Source organism: Magallana gigas, chromosome 6, assembly GCF_963853765.1.
Source record: "Magallana gigas chromosome 6, xbMagGiga1.1, whole genome shotgun sequence".
NCBI lineage: Eukaryota > Metazoa > Mollusca > Bivalvia > Ostreida > Ostreidae > Magallana > Magallana gigas.
Genome location: NC_088858.1, coordinates 40,006,643 through 40,023,996, shown reverse-complemented (window position 1 = coordinate 40,023,996; position 17,354 = coordinate 40,006,643). Strand labels below are relative to the sequence as shown.

Genomic DNA, 17,354 nt, shown 5'->3' with positions numbered 1-17,354 from the left:
ATATATATATATATAAAGCTTTAGCTATTTATGACCATCTAGTACATTGATAGTTTTCAAAGTTAGAGCCAGTGAACATTAATCATAAAAATAAATGTTTATTGTACACTCTAATAAATATTTTGTTTCATAAATAAACCTCAAAAATATGTACATAAACCTTTTTCTTAGAGTTTGCCCAGTATTTTCAATGAAAATTTGAAGAAAAATAACAACACATCACACTTTGGCACCCCCCCCCCCCTCCCCCATAAAAATGAAGTCAATAATATAGTTATTTTTTGAATGATATTTAATCAAGATCATCATATAAGTATTAATATTTTAACATTATTTTTTCTCTCACAAAAATTGAAAAAGCCAAGTACATGTCATTCAAACAATTATTAAAATGGCCGGTCCCCACTAAAATTCTAAACAATTTTTATGCTATTTTTACATTGATTTGGATATATCTTTAGTAACTCTATCACATATAAAATTTTCACTAAAATCACTTCAGCAGAAATAAATTGATCTGTCGTCCTCATAAATATTATTTTGTTATGTTGGATCCCTAGCTTGTTTATCATTCTGATTAACCATTTTTTATATAACCACCAACCAAATAAAATATAGAAACACAGAATATTGGTTACATCAAAGCTGTTTAGAATAAATGAAGGCCTAAAAAACTGTAGTAGTTTTTCTATGATTTTCTATCCGCCTTACATATTTCAAAAATATATTAAACAGAGTAACAATTGATTATTGAAAGAAAAAATGCATCAGTATCAGGCATTCCAGAGAGAGAAAAAAATACATCAATATCAGAAATGCCAGAGAGAAAAATAGCTTTATAATGTTCTAAAATATTATTACCTGAAATAATTTGCAGACAATGAGGTCAAAAAATAATGTACCGTAGTCAAGAAAATATGACAAACTTTGATAGACTGATAATTTTGTTTGTTTGGTATTGTTTCATGCTGAGTATATATTACTTTAATTACTCTTGAACTCTGAACAATGCAATTTGTTAGTTATCGATAGGTAATATATGTAATTGAAAATTTAATAATTATCTTTAAAATGCAATTCATATTTGATATAAAAAAAACAGCCTATTATCTATGAACAACCAAAAATTTTGAAATCAATATGAGGTGTCAAGGAAAATATTAAAGAATGTAAAACTTCATACTATAAAAGCTGTCTATAAATGTTAATGGCCCATATCTGTTAACTTTTTGAAATTTTTAATAAATTTAATATGAGCTAGCTGAAACAGGGGTTTTCCTGGCTTATTTTTGGGTCCATTTCCCGGACCTTTTCCCATTTGAAAAATTATTAATATTTTCCCAGTGCAAGACCTTTTGTGCAACTTTTTTGAAGACAAAAAGAAGAGAAAAATATCTTTGTATTAAAGTCAATAGAGTCATTGTTCAACCTTACTGATAATTAAGTGCAATAATCTAGCTATTTTGTTCACTTTTGTTTATATTTTGGAGCAAAATAATGAAACCAGTAGTTCTTGAATTTTTTTTATTTTTTTTTCCAAATTTAACAGTTTAAATGTCAATTTTCCCAATTCTATGGACTCAATCTGGACCCAGTTGAAAACAGTAGGCAAACACCTGTTGAAAGTAGCAGATCTTATCTACTAGTATATCACATTTAAACTATATAATTATACATAATGAATAGGTGGTCTTTAAGAATATTTCGTTATATTAATAAATTAATATGATTTCTCAATCAAGTTAATTTGTTTTAATTAAATAGTTATAAGATATGCACAGCAATTTGATTTTACACCCTAGGAAAACGTGTCAGTTATGCATCTTGGCTTAATGTGTGTAACAGTAAATTTAAAGTTAAAAAATAAAAATAGATAGGTCCAAATTAAAAATGATATACTGTTATAAAAGCCTCAAATTGGAAGCATAATCTATGCTTTACGCAAATGACACGAACTTAGAATGTTTATTCACAATAATTTTCCGAAAGGATGTAGGCCAGCAAGTGCTTGTAAACAATGTTGAGGTAATTCGAACTAAAGAGTAAACAAACCGTTTGTATGATAAATTTACCTATTGTAGGTTTCCAACGCAGTAATTGTTTTTTTACATGATTTATCTGGATTCTTGTTATACTATACACGACCAGATATGCGTAATGTTTGCAATAAATTCGAATATTCTAAATTAAATTCATACTCCAAAGCGTTAGTTGCTATGCACTTTTCTGAGCCCGATTTAATTCCTCGATCATGGTCTCGGAAGTGTTTAAAACTACGTGGTTATCGAATGATAAACAAGGTCAGTAAATGTGTAAATTAACATGCATAAACATTTCCTTTGACCTCATACCATTCATTATAACTGTATATTTATGTACCCTAGATTTTTTGTACGGCTTTTAATTGTGAAATAACAACCTTTCAGAAGCTGAAATTATAACCAATAATCAAAGTATTGAAATGACTGATAGGAATACGAGATATTTTGATTCCACTGACCAGTGTAGTTTTGTAACATACATGTAAATATATATATATATATATATATATATATATATATATATATATATATATATATATATATATATATATATATATATATATAAAAACTTGTTTAAGATCATTATATAAAATATCTGTGACGGTCAGCCCGGTGCGAATATCAGCGCCAGATAGCTCAGTTGGTAGAGCACCTGACTAGAGATTCAGGGGGCCTGGGTTCGAAACCCGGTCTGGTCCGTCATTATTTCTCCCATCCTATTACATATCAGTTATCCATGGTATTCAAAATGAACAGTTTAAATTGTACATAAATTTTTTATTAAAAGGTAATATATTTTGAAAATTGACATTTTCAGAGAATACTGGATTATTTAAATTTAACAACAAAATTTACTTATTCATTCAGTTTCACACAATATGCAGTTAGGTTTTGTACATATACTTTGTAAATTTCTGTAATACTTGTTAAAAGACACATGGGATTATATATGTACATGGTTTAATTTCATTGTGAATTTTAACAGATATGGAAGTAAAGCCAGTAGGTTACATCAATTCCTTGTTCACCTTCAAGAATGGAACCCCTCGCCAGCCCTCAGTATGTCCTTTTGCCAGAGGGACACTTCAAGTTGACAAATCCATCTTCACAAATCCAGAACACTCACTGGAAGGACTAGAAGAGTTCTCTCATGTGTGGTAAAAAATTACTGATTTCTATCGTACTATCTTTATATACTGTGGTTTCATCAATATTCGTTGAATACCAATTTTCGTGGATTTCGTTGTTAAGTTCATCCATGAAATTAAATGTTCATTGAAGTTCAATTCCAACTAACATTTTGTATTGATAGGATCATTGGCCACGAAATTACGAATCCTTGAAACTGTGGTTTTCAGAAAATCCACGAAAATTGATCCCCACGAAAATTAATGAAACCACAGTAACTTAGTACCAGTACAGTTAATTACCAATCAGGATTGATAATAAAGCTTAAATATTTGATAAGTAATTATGTTTGGGTTGTGCTTATTATTTTTATTACTACCCTATATTCTTGAGTGTGGATAATTTTTATTGAGCTTTGATATTTTCAGAATACATGAATATTTTTCTCAGTCATACTAATGTCACATTCATATTATGTTATTTTCAGGTTGATATTTGTTTTTCACAAGAATAATGCACAGTATGTGAAAGCAAAAGTGAAACCTCCAAGACTAAATGGGAAAAGGGTTGGCTTATTTTCAACAAGGTCCCCTTACAGACCAAATCCAATTGGATTAACTCTGGCAAAGCTGGAATCTGTTGCAGGTATAATATACTTGGTACTAAGTACCCAAAAATTGCTTGCTTACTAAGAGTTTTAATTTTTTTAACTATTCCAAAAACTAAATTTCATGTTTTTATTCATTAAATATTTATAGATATTCATGTATACATAAATTATACCAGTTAAGAAGATGGAGCAAATATGCAATTTTGTTGGTTAAATAATGATATTGTAATTTTATTCAGGAAATACACTGCATTTAAGTGGCATTGACCTGCTGGATGGTACACCAGTGTTGGATATCAAACCCTATATACCCGAGTATGATTCTCCAATTACTCCAACAATACCAAGACCTAGCACTCTAGGTCATGAAGAAGATGAGTTTCAGGAAACTGCAAGTCCAATGAAAAAGTTAAAAAATTTGGAACTTGCATCGCAACCATTATCTGAGGAAATGGATAATGACAAAACACCAGTAAACACTGAGGAAAGTACAGAACTCTTTGAACAACAGAGTAGGTGTGAGAATGAAGATATTTCCAAAGAACATCATGCAGCTGATGATAAGACATCTGCAAGTCAGAATTTGAAAATTGAATCTTCAATTACATGTTCACAGAAATCAGAAATAAAATCTGCCAAGTGGATCTCTGAGGCACCCATTTCTAAATTAAGTGTCTCAATAACAGACAGGGCCAAGTCTCAACTTCAAAAGTTTTCAAAAACTGCAGAAAATTGTGATTTTAGATTGAAATTCCTAAACTCTGGTGAAGAGGCTTTGGATGCCATTAGATCAATTTTATCCGAAGATCCTCGATCAATTTATCGACGACAAAAGTGTGGAGACAGTTTGTATTATTTTACTGTTGATGTAATGCATGTGACTTGCTGGTTTGATGATGATTTGGCAGAAATTGTTAGAATCCAGCCTGTTTTGTATGCTGAGCATCTCAAATCTCCATAATTTATGGGTTTTGGATTCTTGAAATAAAAATGTGCAATATACTAAATGAATTGCTGAAATAAATATATGTTCAACAAGTTAATTAGTGTCTTGCTTTCGTTGTAAGGTTATCTAATATTGAAGACTTTCAGCATCAGTGAATTTTAATTAGAGTAACTGTAAAATTTTCTATAGTCCCTACAACTGTCAAAGGTCAAGGTATAGTAATGGTAGTCTTGCCAGTAATTGGAAACAATTGAGCTTTCTTAACAGAAATTCATGAGGGATGGATTTCTTATATACATAGTAATAAGGAAAAAAATCCTATTGAGATATTCCTTTGGTCCTTTGGTACATGTGTAGAAATCGAGCAAATTTTATTTTAAAAAAAACCAAAAATCATGTTATGATAAAGAATTAATTTGGCATTTTCATACGTGAAAAGCTGTATCCCATTTCCTGGCGTGTGATTTCGGGGAGAGGGGGGTGTTAATAAATGACTGCATCGGGCTTTCGTAGTGTCAATTTTCCTTGTGTTTCCACGCTGTTTATTAAAATGCTTACTCTCCTTATCAAAACTTCATGTAGAAATTTACATAAGCACTTGGAACCAAAAAATAAGTTAATATGTGTGAGGTATTGCTTCACGAAGAAGTTAGGTAGGTACATTTACGTCTTGTCGATGTGTTTTTTAAGCAGGTCGATTATAATTTATACAAAATCATGGTTATAGCTATCGCTGTTTTGATTGACACTTTGGCAGTAAAAATGTATGAGGAAAATATTATTTTAAAATATGTGAAAACTTAACGAACTGATATTGAAAAGAGTTTAAAGATTAAAGTTTTCTAATCAATGAGTACGGTATGGAGGTCAATTCTTGTAATAATTCATGCCTTTAAATAATATATTTTCCGACACACTATCACATATGTACATGCATTCAGATTGTAGAATAAATAAAGGAATACACACATTCAAAATAATTGAAGCAAAACAGATACAGTAACGTAAAGCTTTTTAAAGATAAATATTTCATTTAATTCAAGAAATCTTTTAACTGTGCTGTCAACAATTTTTTATGTGTATTCACATGCATTTCCTTCATTTCTCTTCAGTTATTCATATAGTTTATAAGTGAATAAGAAAAGTTTTTAAGAAATGCCTTCATTTATACAGGGAAAACTTAATTTAAAAAAATGATGAGATTATGATTCAGTTCTATCAGTAGCTGTTTGAACACATCGGGTTTCTTTTAAAGAAATGAGGAGAAAATTCTGCAGTAGATATTAGTATAGGTACTTTTGATTTTCTGTTAATTTGATATATTTTAAAACATCTAAATATATGTTAAAATACTTATATTGCAATATATTTATATTTTCAGTGTCTTTGTATGCATAACACGAATCGATTTTGCAATGTACAGTCCAATAAATTCAAATGACTTATTGTTGGGGTGCAAGCGGGGTTTGCATAATTAAATCACACTAGTATTGATATGTCAGTATTCTAATATTTAATCGTAGAATTGCTGAAAAATACATAAATATCAGTAATAAGGAATAATTCTTTAACTATTATGAGGTGTCATAAAAATTTCGGTCGGGACATGATCAAATAGATTTTAAAGCACTTCGGACTTTATTGGATTTGACCATGACCCGATCAAAATGTTCACCTCATAAAACTCGAAGAATGATTCCTTAATTAAAGTTTAGAATAAACAGCGAAATGGTTTCCACAGCTGTCTATGATATATACACAAAAACTGCCCCGCAAAAAACCCCATATTCTCACCAAATAATGCCCGTGCACTCCTAAATGTATCTATTTGCAGGAGAAATAAAGCCGATAGGTTTCATGAGTTCGCTGTTTTGCCACAAGAGGGGTACACCTCGCCAGCCCTCTATCTGCCCCCAGGCCCGCGGTACTCTGACTCTGGACCGTCTGGTGGTCAACAACCCCCAGTATACACTAGAGGGGCTGCAGGAATTCTCTCATGTCTGGTAAGGTTTACTAAAATGTTGCTTCGTTTTGCTGCGAGTTTCTGTATTCTTTTTCAATGAAGAGGTTTTTGTTCATGATTAAAAATTGAAAAATTACCCTAAAATTTTTTTTTTAATTATTTTGTTCATAGTTCCCTCGAGCATTTGTCATTCATTAACTTGATGTTATTAATTACCATTGAATGGCTTCATATTTTGTTTGTTGGTTTTTGGACTGTTTGCGCTTCATTAGTATTACACCTAATATAAACGAAAGGAATTTCTATCGTCCCAAACATATAAATGTAGGCATTCCCATGGCCATCCATATAAGAACATTGTTTAATCCAGTTACACTTGAGGTTACAAAACGTTGCACAAGGCCTGCAGCTTTCGATATTTTTTACCATTCACTTAAACCAGTACCTTTGAACATATTTAAAGACACAATAACTGATTATTTTCGAACTGTAAACAAACGGATTTGGTTTCAACCGAGATAATGAAAATTTTTGAATTTCGGAGAATTTTTACAGGTGATTTTTTTCTAACATAACTTTGATTCTGGATTACATATCTCTCATTTCGCCACGAGACCTTGGTCATTTTTATGGTCGCACCTGAACGTTCGGGGATTTAATTTACAATATTCATGTAACTGGTGATATTTTAGAACGGTATCAGTATTACTGATAATCATACAATATATAATATAATTGGGAAAAGAGCGATGACATTCCCGTTCTTAGAATATTTTGTAGGATGTGAATTTCGCCTGTTTTATTAAACAACAGTTTAATAATGATAAGTTTAGTAAAACAAAAGTTTGATAAAATAGACGACTTACAAAAGTTCTTTTGTCAAAGATGTGCTGGGGTTTTTTTCCTGGTCAACACCTTTCCTTCCTCTTTATTAACAAACTGCAATCAAAATCTTATTTCCAGTATTACTGTTCATTTAGGTTGATTTTTGTATTCCATAAAAACGAGAAAGAGTTCGTCCGGTCCAAAGTTTGCCCACCAAGGTTAAGCGGCAGGAAAGTGGGCTTATTCTCCACAAGGTCCCCGCACCGGCCCAATCCCATCGGACTCTCCCTGGCTAAACTGGACCGTGTGGACGGTATAACAAGAACGATAGATTTATACAATGTATCTAGACATTATTAATTATTAATCCGTATTAATAAGAACTATTGTCATTCAAAATTAAAACAAAGAACAATAAAAATTTTAATCTTCACTGGACAAGGGTTCTCGGTCAACTCCGTTCCCCTTAAAACCGTCTATAGGGATCGGAGCGAGCCAAAAAACCCTGGCTAAGAAGATGAAATATTATACTACATGTTTAGTAATAATTGTAACATAGTTACTTTTTCTTCAATTGCATATAAATTCATTGTAATATTCATCAAGTGATTCGGAACACAACAGATGTATAATTTTTACAGACAGCACCCTGTTTTTGAGTGGAATCGACCTGCTGGATGGTACCCCTATACTTGACGTCAAACCATACATTCCGGAATACGATACACCGCAACCTTTGTTGACTGATCATATGCAATCTTTCTCCGACAGTAGTGTTCATAATCACACAGACCATCTCGGTACAGACAGAGAAGAGAAGTCTAGATCTGATACTGACTTAACAGATTCGACGACCAAAAAGAAAAGAAAACACAAGAAAATTCCACCAGAAAGTTGTATTGAAAATTGTTTTTGTGATGAAGAAAATGATAGTGACAATAAAAAAGATGTACACCTGAAATCACCTGATTGGATAGTTCAACCCGCCTTTCCTAAATTGGAAGTAACGTTCACACCCAGAGCTACAAATCAGCTAAGGATGTTTTCACGTGATGCAAAAGATCCAGACTTTGTGTTGAAGTTCCTCCAAAATTCCGCGGAAGCAGGGAGAACCATTACCTCGATCCTGAGCGAAGATCCGCGGCCAGTTCACACCAGAAACCAGGAAAAGTTGTACTATTTCACCGTGGACAATATACACATCACGTGCTGGTTTTATGATAATACTGTTGAGGTTATTCGAGTATTGCCAGTTTCTAAAGGAGAGCATTTGATATAAGACATTTTTACTGTTATTATTTTCATAGATAATATTCCCTGTCTATAAATCAGTGTTATCCAACATGGCATCACTTGCTTTCTCTTTAACAGTTTCTTCACTGGAATGTTCATTATTTACTGAACTGAACATTACGGAATTTTCATGCTGGTCAGGTGTAATTTCTTTTTCCACCTGATCTTGAAAACAATTAAAAATGTCAAACTTCTTGGATAGATAATTTCGATTAAAAATAAAATGAGTAATGTAGGACACTATCACGATTGTTGCCAAAGAAGAAAGCATAGCTACAATTTTAAAGGGGAAGATCTGTTTATTGTGCTTTGGGTCGAAGTATGGGTAATGAATAACAGCTTGGATGCCGAGGACTTGGTCTCCACCAAGAATTCTCATCAACAGACCAACAATCATCCCCATCAAGCTTCCGTAGGTGTTTCCCACCTTTAACCACAGGGCGCAGACGAGTTGAGGGAACTGAGCCACGGCCATGAGGTCCCCGCACAATACTAGTAATCCATACACGTTCTGAACAGTCAAGGCAATTATTGTTCCCAGTGCGCCAACAGTAACTACGCAAATACGAAAGACCCAAACAATCTCCCTGTCTGATGCCTGCAAAATTTGATTAAATCCAAGTTTGCTTAATATAATTCTAGGATATAATCTTAAATGGGTTTATAGGTAACTATATGAAAATCTACTTTGAAAGATATTGGAATATGATTTTAATTTTTTGCAAATACCAGAATAAGTTTGAATTATATATATAATATTATATATCTTGTTTGTTTCACCCATTATAATTGTCAATAAAATAAGTTACTGTCAGTTAAAATCTTAGTTACTAATACTCTAGGTAAGCTTTTTTAACTACATTGGGAAATACTTACATTTGGCCGAAGAATGTTTTGGTAAATGTTTCTGGCCACAACGCTGCCAACAGCCAGAATGATAGAATCAGCTGACGACATTACGGCGGCACTCATGGCACCAAGGGCGATAACTGATACCGCCGTAGGGCACAAATACTGAAGAACCATGGGAAGGATTGACTCCCAGTCGGTCTCACTTAAAGGTAACGTGCCCTCATAGGATGTAGCGTTCCAGTCTATGTGTAATGAACAAAAATATCCACCATTTATATTATGTTGTAATATGCCTTTTAAGATAGAACCATTTTAAAAAAAGCCTTGGACTTTCAGTAGGATGTAACTATTTTTGCGTCAAATCAAGTGAAATAACGTTGGTTTCAAGCGTAATATACACCGATTGCGTTGTCTTCGCTCAAAAGCCAGACGCTTAGTGGGTATGACTTAGTGGCCTCCAATGAAATAGACAGGCCTACGTCACACAGCTGTTTGACACAACTCTAAGATTCCGTAAGTAGAGGGAATCAGTAGATGTACATATTTCACAATTAGTTCCTTATCTAACCAAGATTCTTTGTTAACATATTAAAAGAGATAAGAGAGATAGGGTAGGTAATCAAAATTCCTTATAATAGAGATTTCTTAATACAAATATATGAATTTCATATGATCAGTTTTAAATATACATGCACATAATGGTACCTGCGGAAGCTCCCGCCAATCCAATGAGGGCGGGCGGGATAAAGAGACCCATGGAATAGATGATGGAGATCAGCGTGGCATTGCGGGCCAACGAGGGGGTTCTACAGGCTAGCACTCGCTGGTAGTACGACTTAAACAAACAGATAATTACACTCTAGTACCAATGATAACTGCATTGGACCATATACGGTATGTTCCTTACTTGGAAAATCCGTCTTTTTTGCTAAAATGCCTTTATTGAAAATGTACATTACCGTAATAAAATGCATTAATCTTGTACGTCAGTAACGTTACCTGCCAAGGAATTCCTCCAAACGTAACGATGACAAAGGTGTCAATGTAGCTTCCCACGTGTTCAGATTCTACGGTCCCAAACCATTTTCCCTCAACTCGGGATAAATCCACCGCTTTGTTCGTGAAAACAAAAGGTAGCGCTAGAATCTATAAGAAGCGTAGATAATTAACATTTCACTTGCCTGTAATCAAAACGAATTACTCTGAAGCCTAAGACCATTATATATATAGCATCACTTATCGCAAAACGATATGAATTGCAACGTTGTTTGACACTGAAAAAACGTTACATATGAACGTTGAGGCGACGTTAAATTTAATGTCGCACTTTGACAAATCTATGTTGAATAACAAATAATATATTTATTAAGTTTATTAAGATATTTTTGGGTGGTTATCAGAAAACAATTACAGAACACCTTTAAGAATGTTAATTTTTGTAACGTATAACTCAACTAACGTTCAAACAATGTATCATAATATTAATATATCAAGCCAAGTTGCGACTGCGACTCTCTCTCTCTCTCTCTCTCTCTCTCTCTCTCTCTCTCTCATGACTCATGTGTGCTTCTTCAAATTTTATATTTGCATGAGTTGTACGTCTTTTTACTTACAAGTCCTACACCAATGAAGATGAGCTGAATCACATCTGTATACGCTACAGAATATAGTCCGCCGAAGAATGTGTAGACAACGGCGACGCACGCAGACGTGATGACGGCCACGTTCATGTCCAACCCAATGATCGACTTCAGAGACGCTCCTTTATTTTATACCAAATACCAAGGAGAATAAATATTAAAATGAGTAGAATATAATCAATACTCTAAAATTATCATGCAACAAAAACTCTAGCAATTAAGAAAATTTCTTATCAACATAGATCTATCTGAGTTACATTAAACGGTATACGATCTCTTGGTAAATTCTAAAAGCAATTTAATGGAAGAACTTGAAGAGCTAGGTACATTTAAGCTATATAACAAAATGCATACACATAGCTGGCTTTAGGGGAAAGACGATTAATTATATGATTATGTTACGGCATAAAAACATCAGGTGAATACTCATGCATAAAAAGTTACACTATAATAGAAGTTTGGTACACAGAATATTTAGTTTCCATTGAAAGTCAAGAACCCCACAAATTATATATGCAAAATATTTTGTAACTTATCTTGAAAAAAGAGTTCTTTTTAACCGCTTTGTCTTCCACATTTAATCAAACAATTCCTTTTCGTATATTGCCAAGTAAGTTAATAAAATCATTGTTTACCATTTACGATTTTTCTCAATTTTATGGATTCATTAACAATTGAAAATTGCTAAGTGTTTACCATTAACACAATAATGTTTATTAGTTACTGAAGCGTACAATCTTGTGGTAATTTTATATCACCTAGAGCCCCAAGTATAGCCGCCTCCCAGAAGATGTTTGCTACCAGTTCGTTGAAAAATAGAACGGCTCCCATTTTTTTGCCAAACTTCAGCTGGAGTGGGTCAAATATGGTCACGTAGCCTTCCCGTCGTACCTTGGGGGCAAACACCAACCCAGCTACAAAAGACCTAGACACGTTCATTCTTTGATTTACATCAAACTAATGGGGGCATCTTTGCTTGAAAAGATTATTTGTTAATCAGATTATTTCTAATCATGACCTTTGCAATTGCTTATAATGATCATCATCCATGTATATTTATATATGAACATATATTAATGCATAGGAGAAACTAAGATATTTACAATGAGTTACTAGGCGAGTGAAAGTTTGTCTTTATTTGCAGAACTAGTATATACATGGTATTTGATAGAAATGTAACATTGACAAAAAAATCAGTCATGTAGCAATATTGGTTATATGTGTTTACTAAACAAGGTTTACTAAAGCAGATAAACACTTTGTTACCAATTGCCAAGCCAATGTTGTATCCAATGGGAGCAACAGTGTTCACGAGTCCCTTGGTGGCGATTTCTGAAGCCGCCCCACTAATATAGGCACCACCGACCATGGTTGCTGACAAAAAACAACAATTTTCCACGTATAATGATACATTATTCAGAAAAATAGGACTGATACCGGTAATGTAGCTATTGACTATTCAACATTCACAAGCAATTACATGAAATGGGGGAAACAGTCTCAAATTGACATTTTGTAAAATTGCTATTTATGAATGTTGTGTGTTTCTGTTCATGACTTTCTGGTGAGAGTTTTTTTCTCTGAAAGAGCGCCCACAATTAACTAATCATACATATACATGTCCTTACGACCTTTACATGGCCTATTTACACATGACCTTGACCTTAGAAATATCAACGATTAATTTTGCAACCATTTTGCAGTGAATGGAGCAAGAAGCATCCATTTGGTTCATGATTTTTTTTTATGTAAAAATTTTCGAAAGAATTTATCAAACTTTGTACAAAATTAAAAAGGTCAAATACTCATCATCATTTCATGAAATTGTTAAGGCTTAAATCATCACAATTGGCTTAATTTATTATGTCCAGAAACTTCTAATTGCAAAGAATTCTGGCCGCGGGATCATGAGGCCTTTTTAGACTTAAGTCAGTCAAAATTTCAGTAATTCATAAAATTACATTAGATCTTAGAATTAGGCTTAAAATTTGTAATTATCACCGTAATATTGAGACACATTTTAATAGCATTCCATTTTATAGAAATTTTCAATCAGAACTGCACAATAAGTTTTAGAAATTTTAACTACAGTGTAAGACTGCTTCATGATCTTGCATGAAGCCTGAAGTCTGCCCGATAATACAACATAGCTGCTTGAAAATTCTGTCAAGACGTAACAAACATGTCTACTGCATGTTCGTCATCTTCAGTGACAATCTTACCGGAAAGGGTGAAACTGCTGACAAAGAGACCGAGTCCCCTGTCTGCCAGGAACTGGGAGTCCGCGCTGCTCGACTTCTTCCGTCCGGCGACTAGCCCAATGACCAGGATGATGATGTAGAAGATGATCACGCCGATCAATCCTTCGACGAACACCGCCATGTTAAAACTTTATGTTTGAATTCCTGCAGCAACAGACGACCGAGAGCGCACCTTACTCCCTGGGGAAAAATAACAATAAAAAATGCAACTCTCGACGTCGACCTGGATTAACGTCGGGGATGTTGACCCAGTCACCGGTGTATTATTGTTCAACAGCAGGCGACAAAATAAAGCACAAGAGATGGGAAAGCTCCATAAGAAAGGGGAGTAGGTCTGTGTAGGTAAATAAGTATTCGATGGAAATACCGCTGTGCAAAATCACACGAACCAATGGCAGTGTAAATAGTTAGATTGTAAGCTTACCATGCTTATATTAACAATAATTTTTTTATACATCGATCTTTTAGTTTAATTCCATTCAATTCATTGATTCTCTCAAAATCCTTTAATGGTAGAAAACGCACAAGTTAATATGTGAACATATTTACATATATAAAAGCAGTCTGGAGGAGCGCGTCAATTAAAAAAAATAGATAATTTGGATTTGTAGAGATCAGACGGTCTTATAGACTTTAGTTATGAATACATAATTCTTTTCTTTTAAAGAAATATAAAGAGCTGATGTTCGAAAATTACTTGCGTAATTTTATAGTACCTGTATTGATTGAATTTGATTTTTTTTTTATTGTTAAAAATCTACCGCATAGAAGAAAGTCCATTACATTCTAACAGTAGTGGATCTCGTCCCAAGTTTGATTATCATTGCATACATTACAAACTCTTTCGTGTCGTTGTAAACTACTCCATCGACCCACCTATTCTGAAAGACGGCGATAGCTTGTATTAAATTTCACAAAAGTATTTCTAAATTTTCATGGCAGGCACGTAGCATCGTTTTTGAAAGTGACAAGCAAATAAAAAAAGGGTAATTTTTAGTTTCCCAAAATCTTCAAAATCCTAATCCGGGGGGGGGGGGGGGGGGGGGGGGACTGATTTTCAAACTTTTCTTTTATTGAGGCACCGTCAAAAGTTTGATTTTTCCAAATAAAAATCAAGTGTTTCAATTTTCAAGTTCTTGCATGGAAGTATGGATTACATTGTAATGAATTTAATGTACATTTTTTAATTTGTGGCCAGAAGCAAACTGACACATAAATAGGGATATACAAGCATACATTTTTAAGATATAACGTATTTAAAAATAAAACATTTTAAAAGTTAGGACTAGGAGATGTGACGTTGTTCATAGGATGACCTTGAACTTACACCCTGAACCCGGGCTTTAGGAATATGGGCGTTAAACAAAAATACACTTGAAGTCAAAGTTATTAAAACTTCATGGAAATATTTCTGCTGTTAATTTTAAACTGTAATGGACTCTAAGGTGAGTTTTAAGATTCAGGATTATTCCATGCAGCCTTATACTCCAACAGATTTAGGTTCTTGTTTAATTTTTAAAGCTACGTTGCATTGTCAACATTTCTGAATAATCACATGCAAAAAATTGATTATGTTACTTTGGAAATGTCCTCAGAATACTTTAGCCGAGAATGACAAATATATTATCGAATCTTATTGTAACTAATAATGTTATTATCTTTCTTCCGTCTACAATGGTATCTCTTTTGTGTCCTCTAAACGAGCCCTTGGTTGGGAAATAAAGTACTCTGTAAACACTATCAGTCATCTCAACAGTCGTAGATATAAAAACTTGGTCATACTTCAGAGGTTAAGTTTTCTAAAAATCGATTAAAGAATCAACTTTACATGAACTTCAACGATTAAGATATTTATTTATTCAATGGAATAGTGGATGTTTGACTTCAGGTCGCGCATCACCAAACTCATCGTAAACGTGTACCTGACTTGTCGTCTCGGTTAAGTTGCTTGCATCCTGTCTCATTATTTATTTAATTCCATCAGTAGTTACACAAATTTGAATTTATCAAAGTCTTTCATGTCTGGGGGTTTATGAATAATATAGACGGGTTTCGAACATTTAGCTTCCTTCGAAGCAGATGGCAAACCAAATGGCTTTACATCTTTTACCCTCGACGACATATTGGATAAGCAATCTTTTTGATTCGCCTTTGCAACATAGTTCAACAGACACTCGCCAATCAGAAACACGCCAGATCATTAAGCCACCCACTGTCAAGTTCAAGGCTCGACTACAAGGCGCCTTCGAGACTTGTGCTGCCGTAAATGGTTGGACAGAAGAACGTGAAGGACTCCTTTTGGCTGTGTCGTTACGTGCACAGTTGGTATAAGGTGTCCTATCGAGCGATAAAGACCAACATTACAGTAAACTCGTCAGGCCACAAGGAGAAAGATTCCCCCTTTAATTCAAACAGATCTGTAGTATGGTGGCATATCTCTGTCCCTTGTGTGCAAGTTATTTTTCTATGAAATATGTCGACATGCAAGATAGATATGTTGACATGCAAGATAATTATGTCAACATGCAACATAACTATCTTGACATGCAAGAAAATTGCAATCAGACAAGAATTATACAAAATCTAAAAAAATCTCAAATATCGCCCAACTGTGACATCCAAGATGCTAGATGCTACCTTTTTATGTCGACATGCAACTTATTTATATTCACATGCAAGATAAATATGCTTACATGCAACTTATTTACGTCAACATGCAACTTATTTATGTCAACATGCAACTTAATTACTTATGTTGACATACGAGATAACTCTGTTGACATGCAACTTACTTATGTTTATATGCGAGATAAATATGTTGACACACAACTTATAAGTTGTATGTCAACATAACTAAGTTGCATGACCACTATATAAATAGTGCCTGTTTGGGAGGGTAACAGTTGAAATTGACACCCCGAGAAAACCATTGTCAACCGACGCGAAGCAGAGGAAATTGACACCCCGAGAAAACCATTGTCAACAGAAAACCATTGTCAACCGACGCGAAGCGGAGGTTGACAATGGTTTTCTCGGGGTGTCAATTTCAACTGTTATCCTCCCAAACAGGCACTATTTATTTTGTTATACTGAATGTCTTAATTTTTAAGAAAATTTTACTGCTTTTGTATAGGAATAACGTGAATTTTACAGCGAACCGTACGCGCAGAATTTTCGCGCATGTAACAATTTGTAATGTTACCCGTTGCTAAGTGCGTTGCTAACGCTGAGGGTAATAGAACGAATTATGAACTGCGTCTTAATAAATCAGATTTCTACGGAAACGTATAACCGCCTCTTGATGTTGTGTTAAATCTCTCAATGGCAAATTAAAATTTGTGTCATATTCCTATAAAATGTATGTATTGTCAAAATTATGTCGACTTGTACAAAGAAAAAAATAAAAGTCGATATATTTTGGATGATTTAAACGCTCATTACAAGCTTTGTTGACTTTGATTAAGTCATAATATTATTTAACGTTATGAATTTGTCGCATTTATATGAATGCGTAGAAATTTTCTCGCTATCTCTAATATTGAAAATTAATTATGTTGAAATTGTACAATTTGTGAAGCTTTTGCGTCCATATTTTAATGACTTCTTGCCTGTTTATGCATTTCCGAATGCTCTATATATTTCTTAAACTTCAATTTAAAAGTAATAAAGGAAGATTAACCCTTTGGGTTGGGAACCACGATAACTTAGATTATTTAATCAATGGTAACGAAAAAGGATATAAGAAATTATAAAGAATGCAGTTTTTGAATGTTAAATGAATAGTACCCGAAATT

General features: G+C 33.6%; 2 protein-coding genes across 2 annotated transcripts; one reads left to right on the top strand and one right to left on the bottom strand.

The window, feature by feature from the left end:
* The first annotated feature begins 2,245 nt into the window (after window positions 1-2,245).
* Window positions 2,246-8,793, top strand: LOC105338851 (uncharacterized). The gene is made up of 8 exons (XM_034468687.2): window positions 2,246-2,300; window positions 3,028-3,199; window positions 3,658-3,815; window positions 4,020-4,739; window positions 5,224-5,379; window positions 6,561-6,729; window positions 7,670-7,827; window positions 8,156-8,793. Exons 1-8 carry the CDS (start codon window positions 2,252-2,254, stop codon window positions 8,791-8,793), a joined length of 2,220 nt encoding a protein of 739 aa, XP_034324578.2. The 5' UTR covers window positions 2,246-2,251.
* Window positions 8,394-13,935, bottom strand: LOC105338740 (high-affinity choline transporter 1). Its single transcript, XM_011443978.4, has 8 exons — window positions 13,522-13,935; window positions 12,566-12,673; window positions 12,058-12,213; window positions 11,273-11,421; window positions 10,659-10,805; window positions 10,365-10,494; window positions 9,684-9,901; window positions 8,394-9,405 (listed from the first exon to the last, which is right to left on the bottom strand). Exons 1-8 carry the CDS (start codon window positions 13,679-13,681, stop codon window positions 8,836-8,838), a joined length of 1,638 nt encoding a protein of 545 aa, XP_011442280.3. The 5' UTR covers window positions 13,682-13,935; the 3' UTR covers window positions 8,394-8,835.
* Between the last annotated feature and the right edge of the window lie 3,419 nt (window positions 13,936-17,354).

Coding starts and splice junctions, on each gene's coding strand:
- LOC105338851 (XM_034468687.2), top strand. CDS start 2,252: ATGGTCTCGGAAGTGTTTAAAACTACGTGGTTATCGAATGATAAACAA. Junction 3,816..4,019: donor AAAGCTGGAATCTGTTGCAG/GTATAATATACT, acceptor AATTTTATTCAG/GAAATACACTGCATTTAAGT. Junction 4,740..5,223: donor TGAGCATCTCAAATCTCCAT/AATTTATGGGTT, acceptor AATAAATGACTG/CATCGGGCTTTCGTAGTGTC.
- LOC105338740 (XM_011443978.4), bottom strand. CDS start 13,681: ATGGCGGTGTTCGTCGAAGGATTGATCGGCGTGATCATCTTCTACATC. Junction 10,806..11,272: donor TCTTCATTGGTGTAGGACTT/GTAAGTAAAAAG, acceptor CGCTTCTTATAG/ATTCTAGCGCTACCTTTTGT. Junction 10,495..10,658: donor TTGGAGGAATTCCTTGGCAG/GTAACGTTACTG, acceptor TGTTTGTTTAAG/TCGTACTACCAGCGAGTGCT.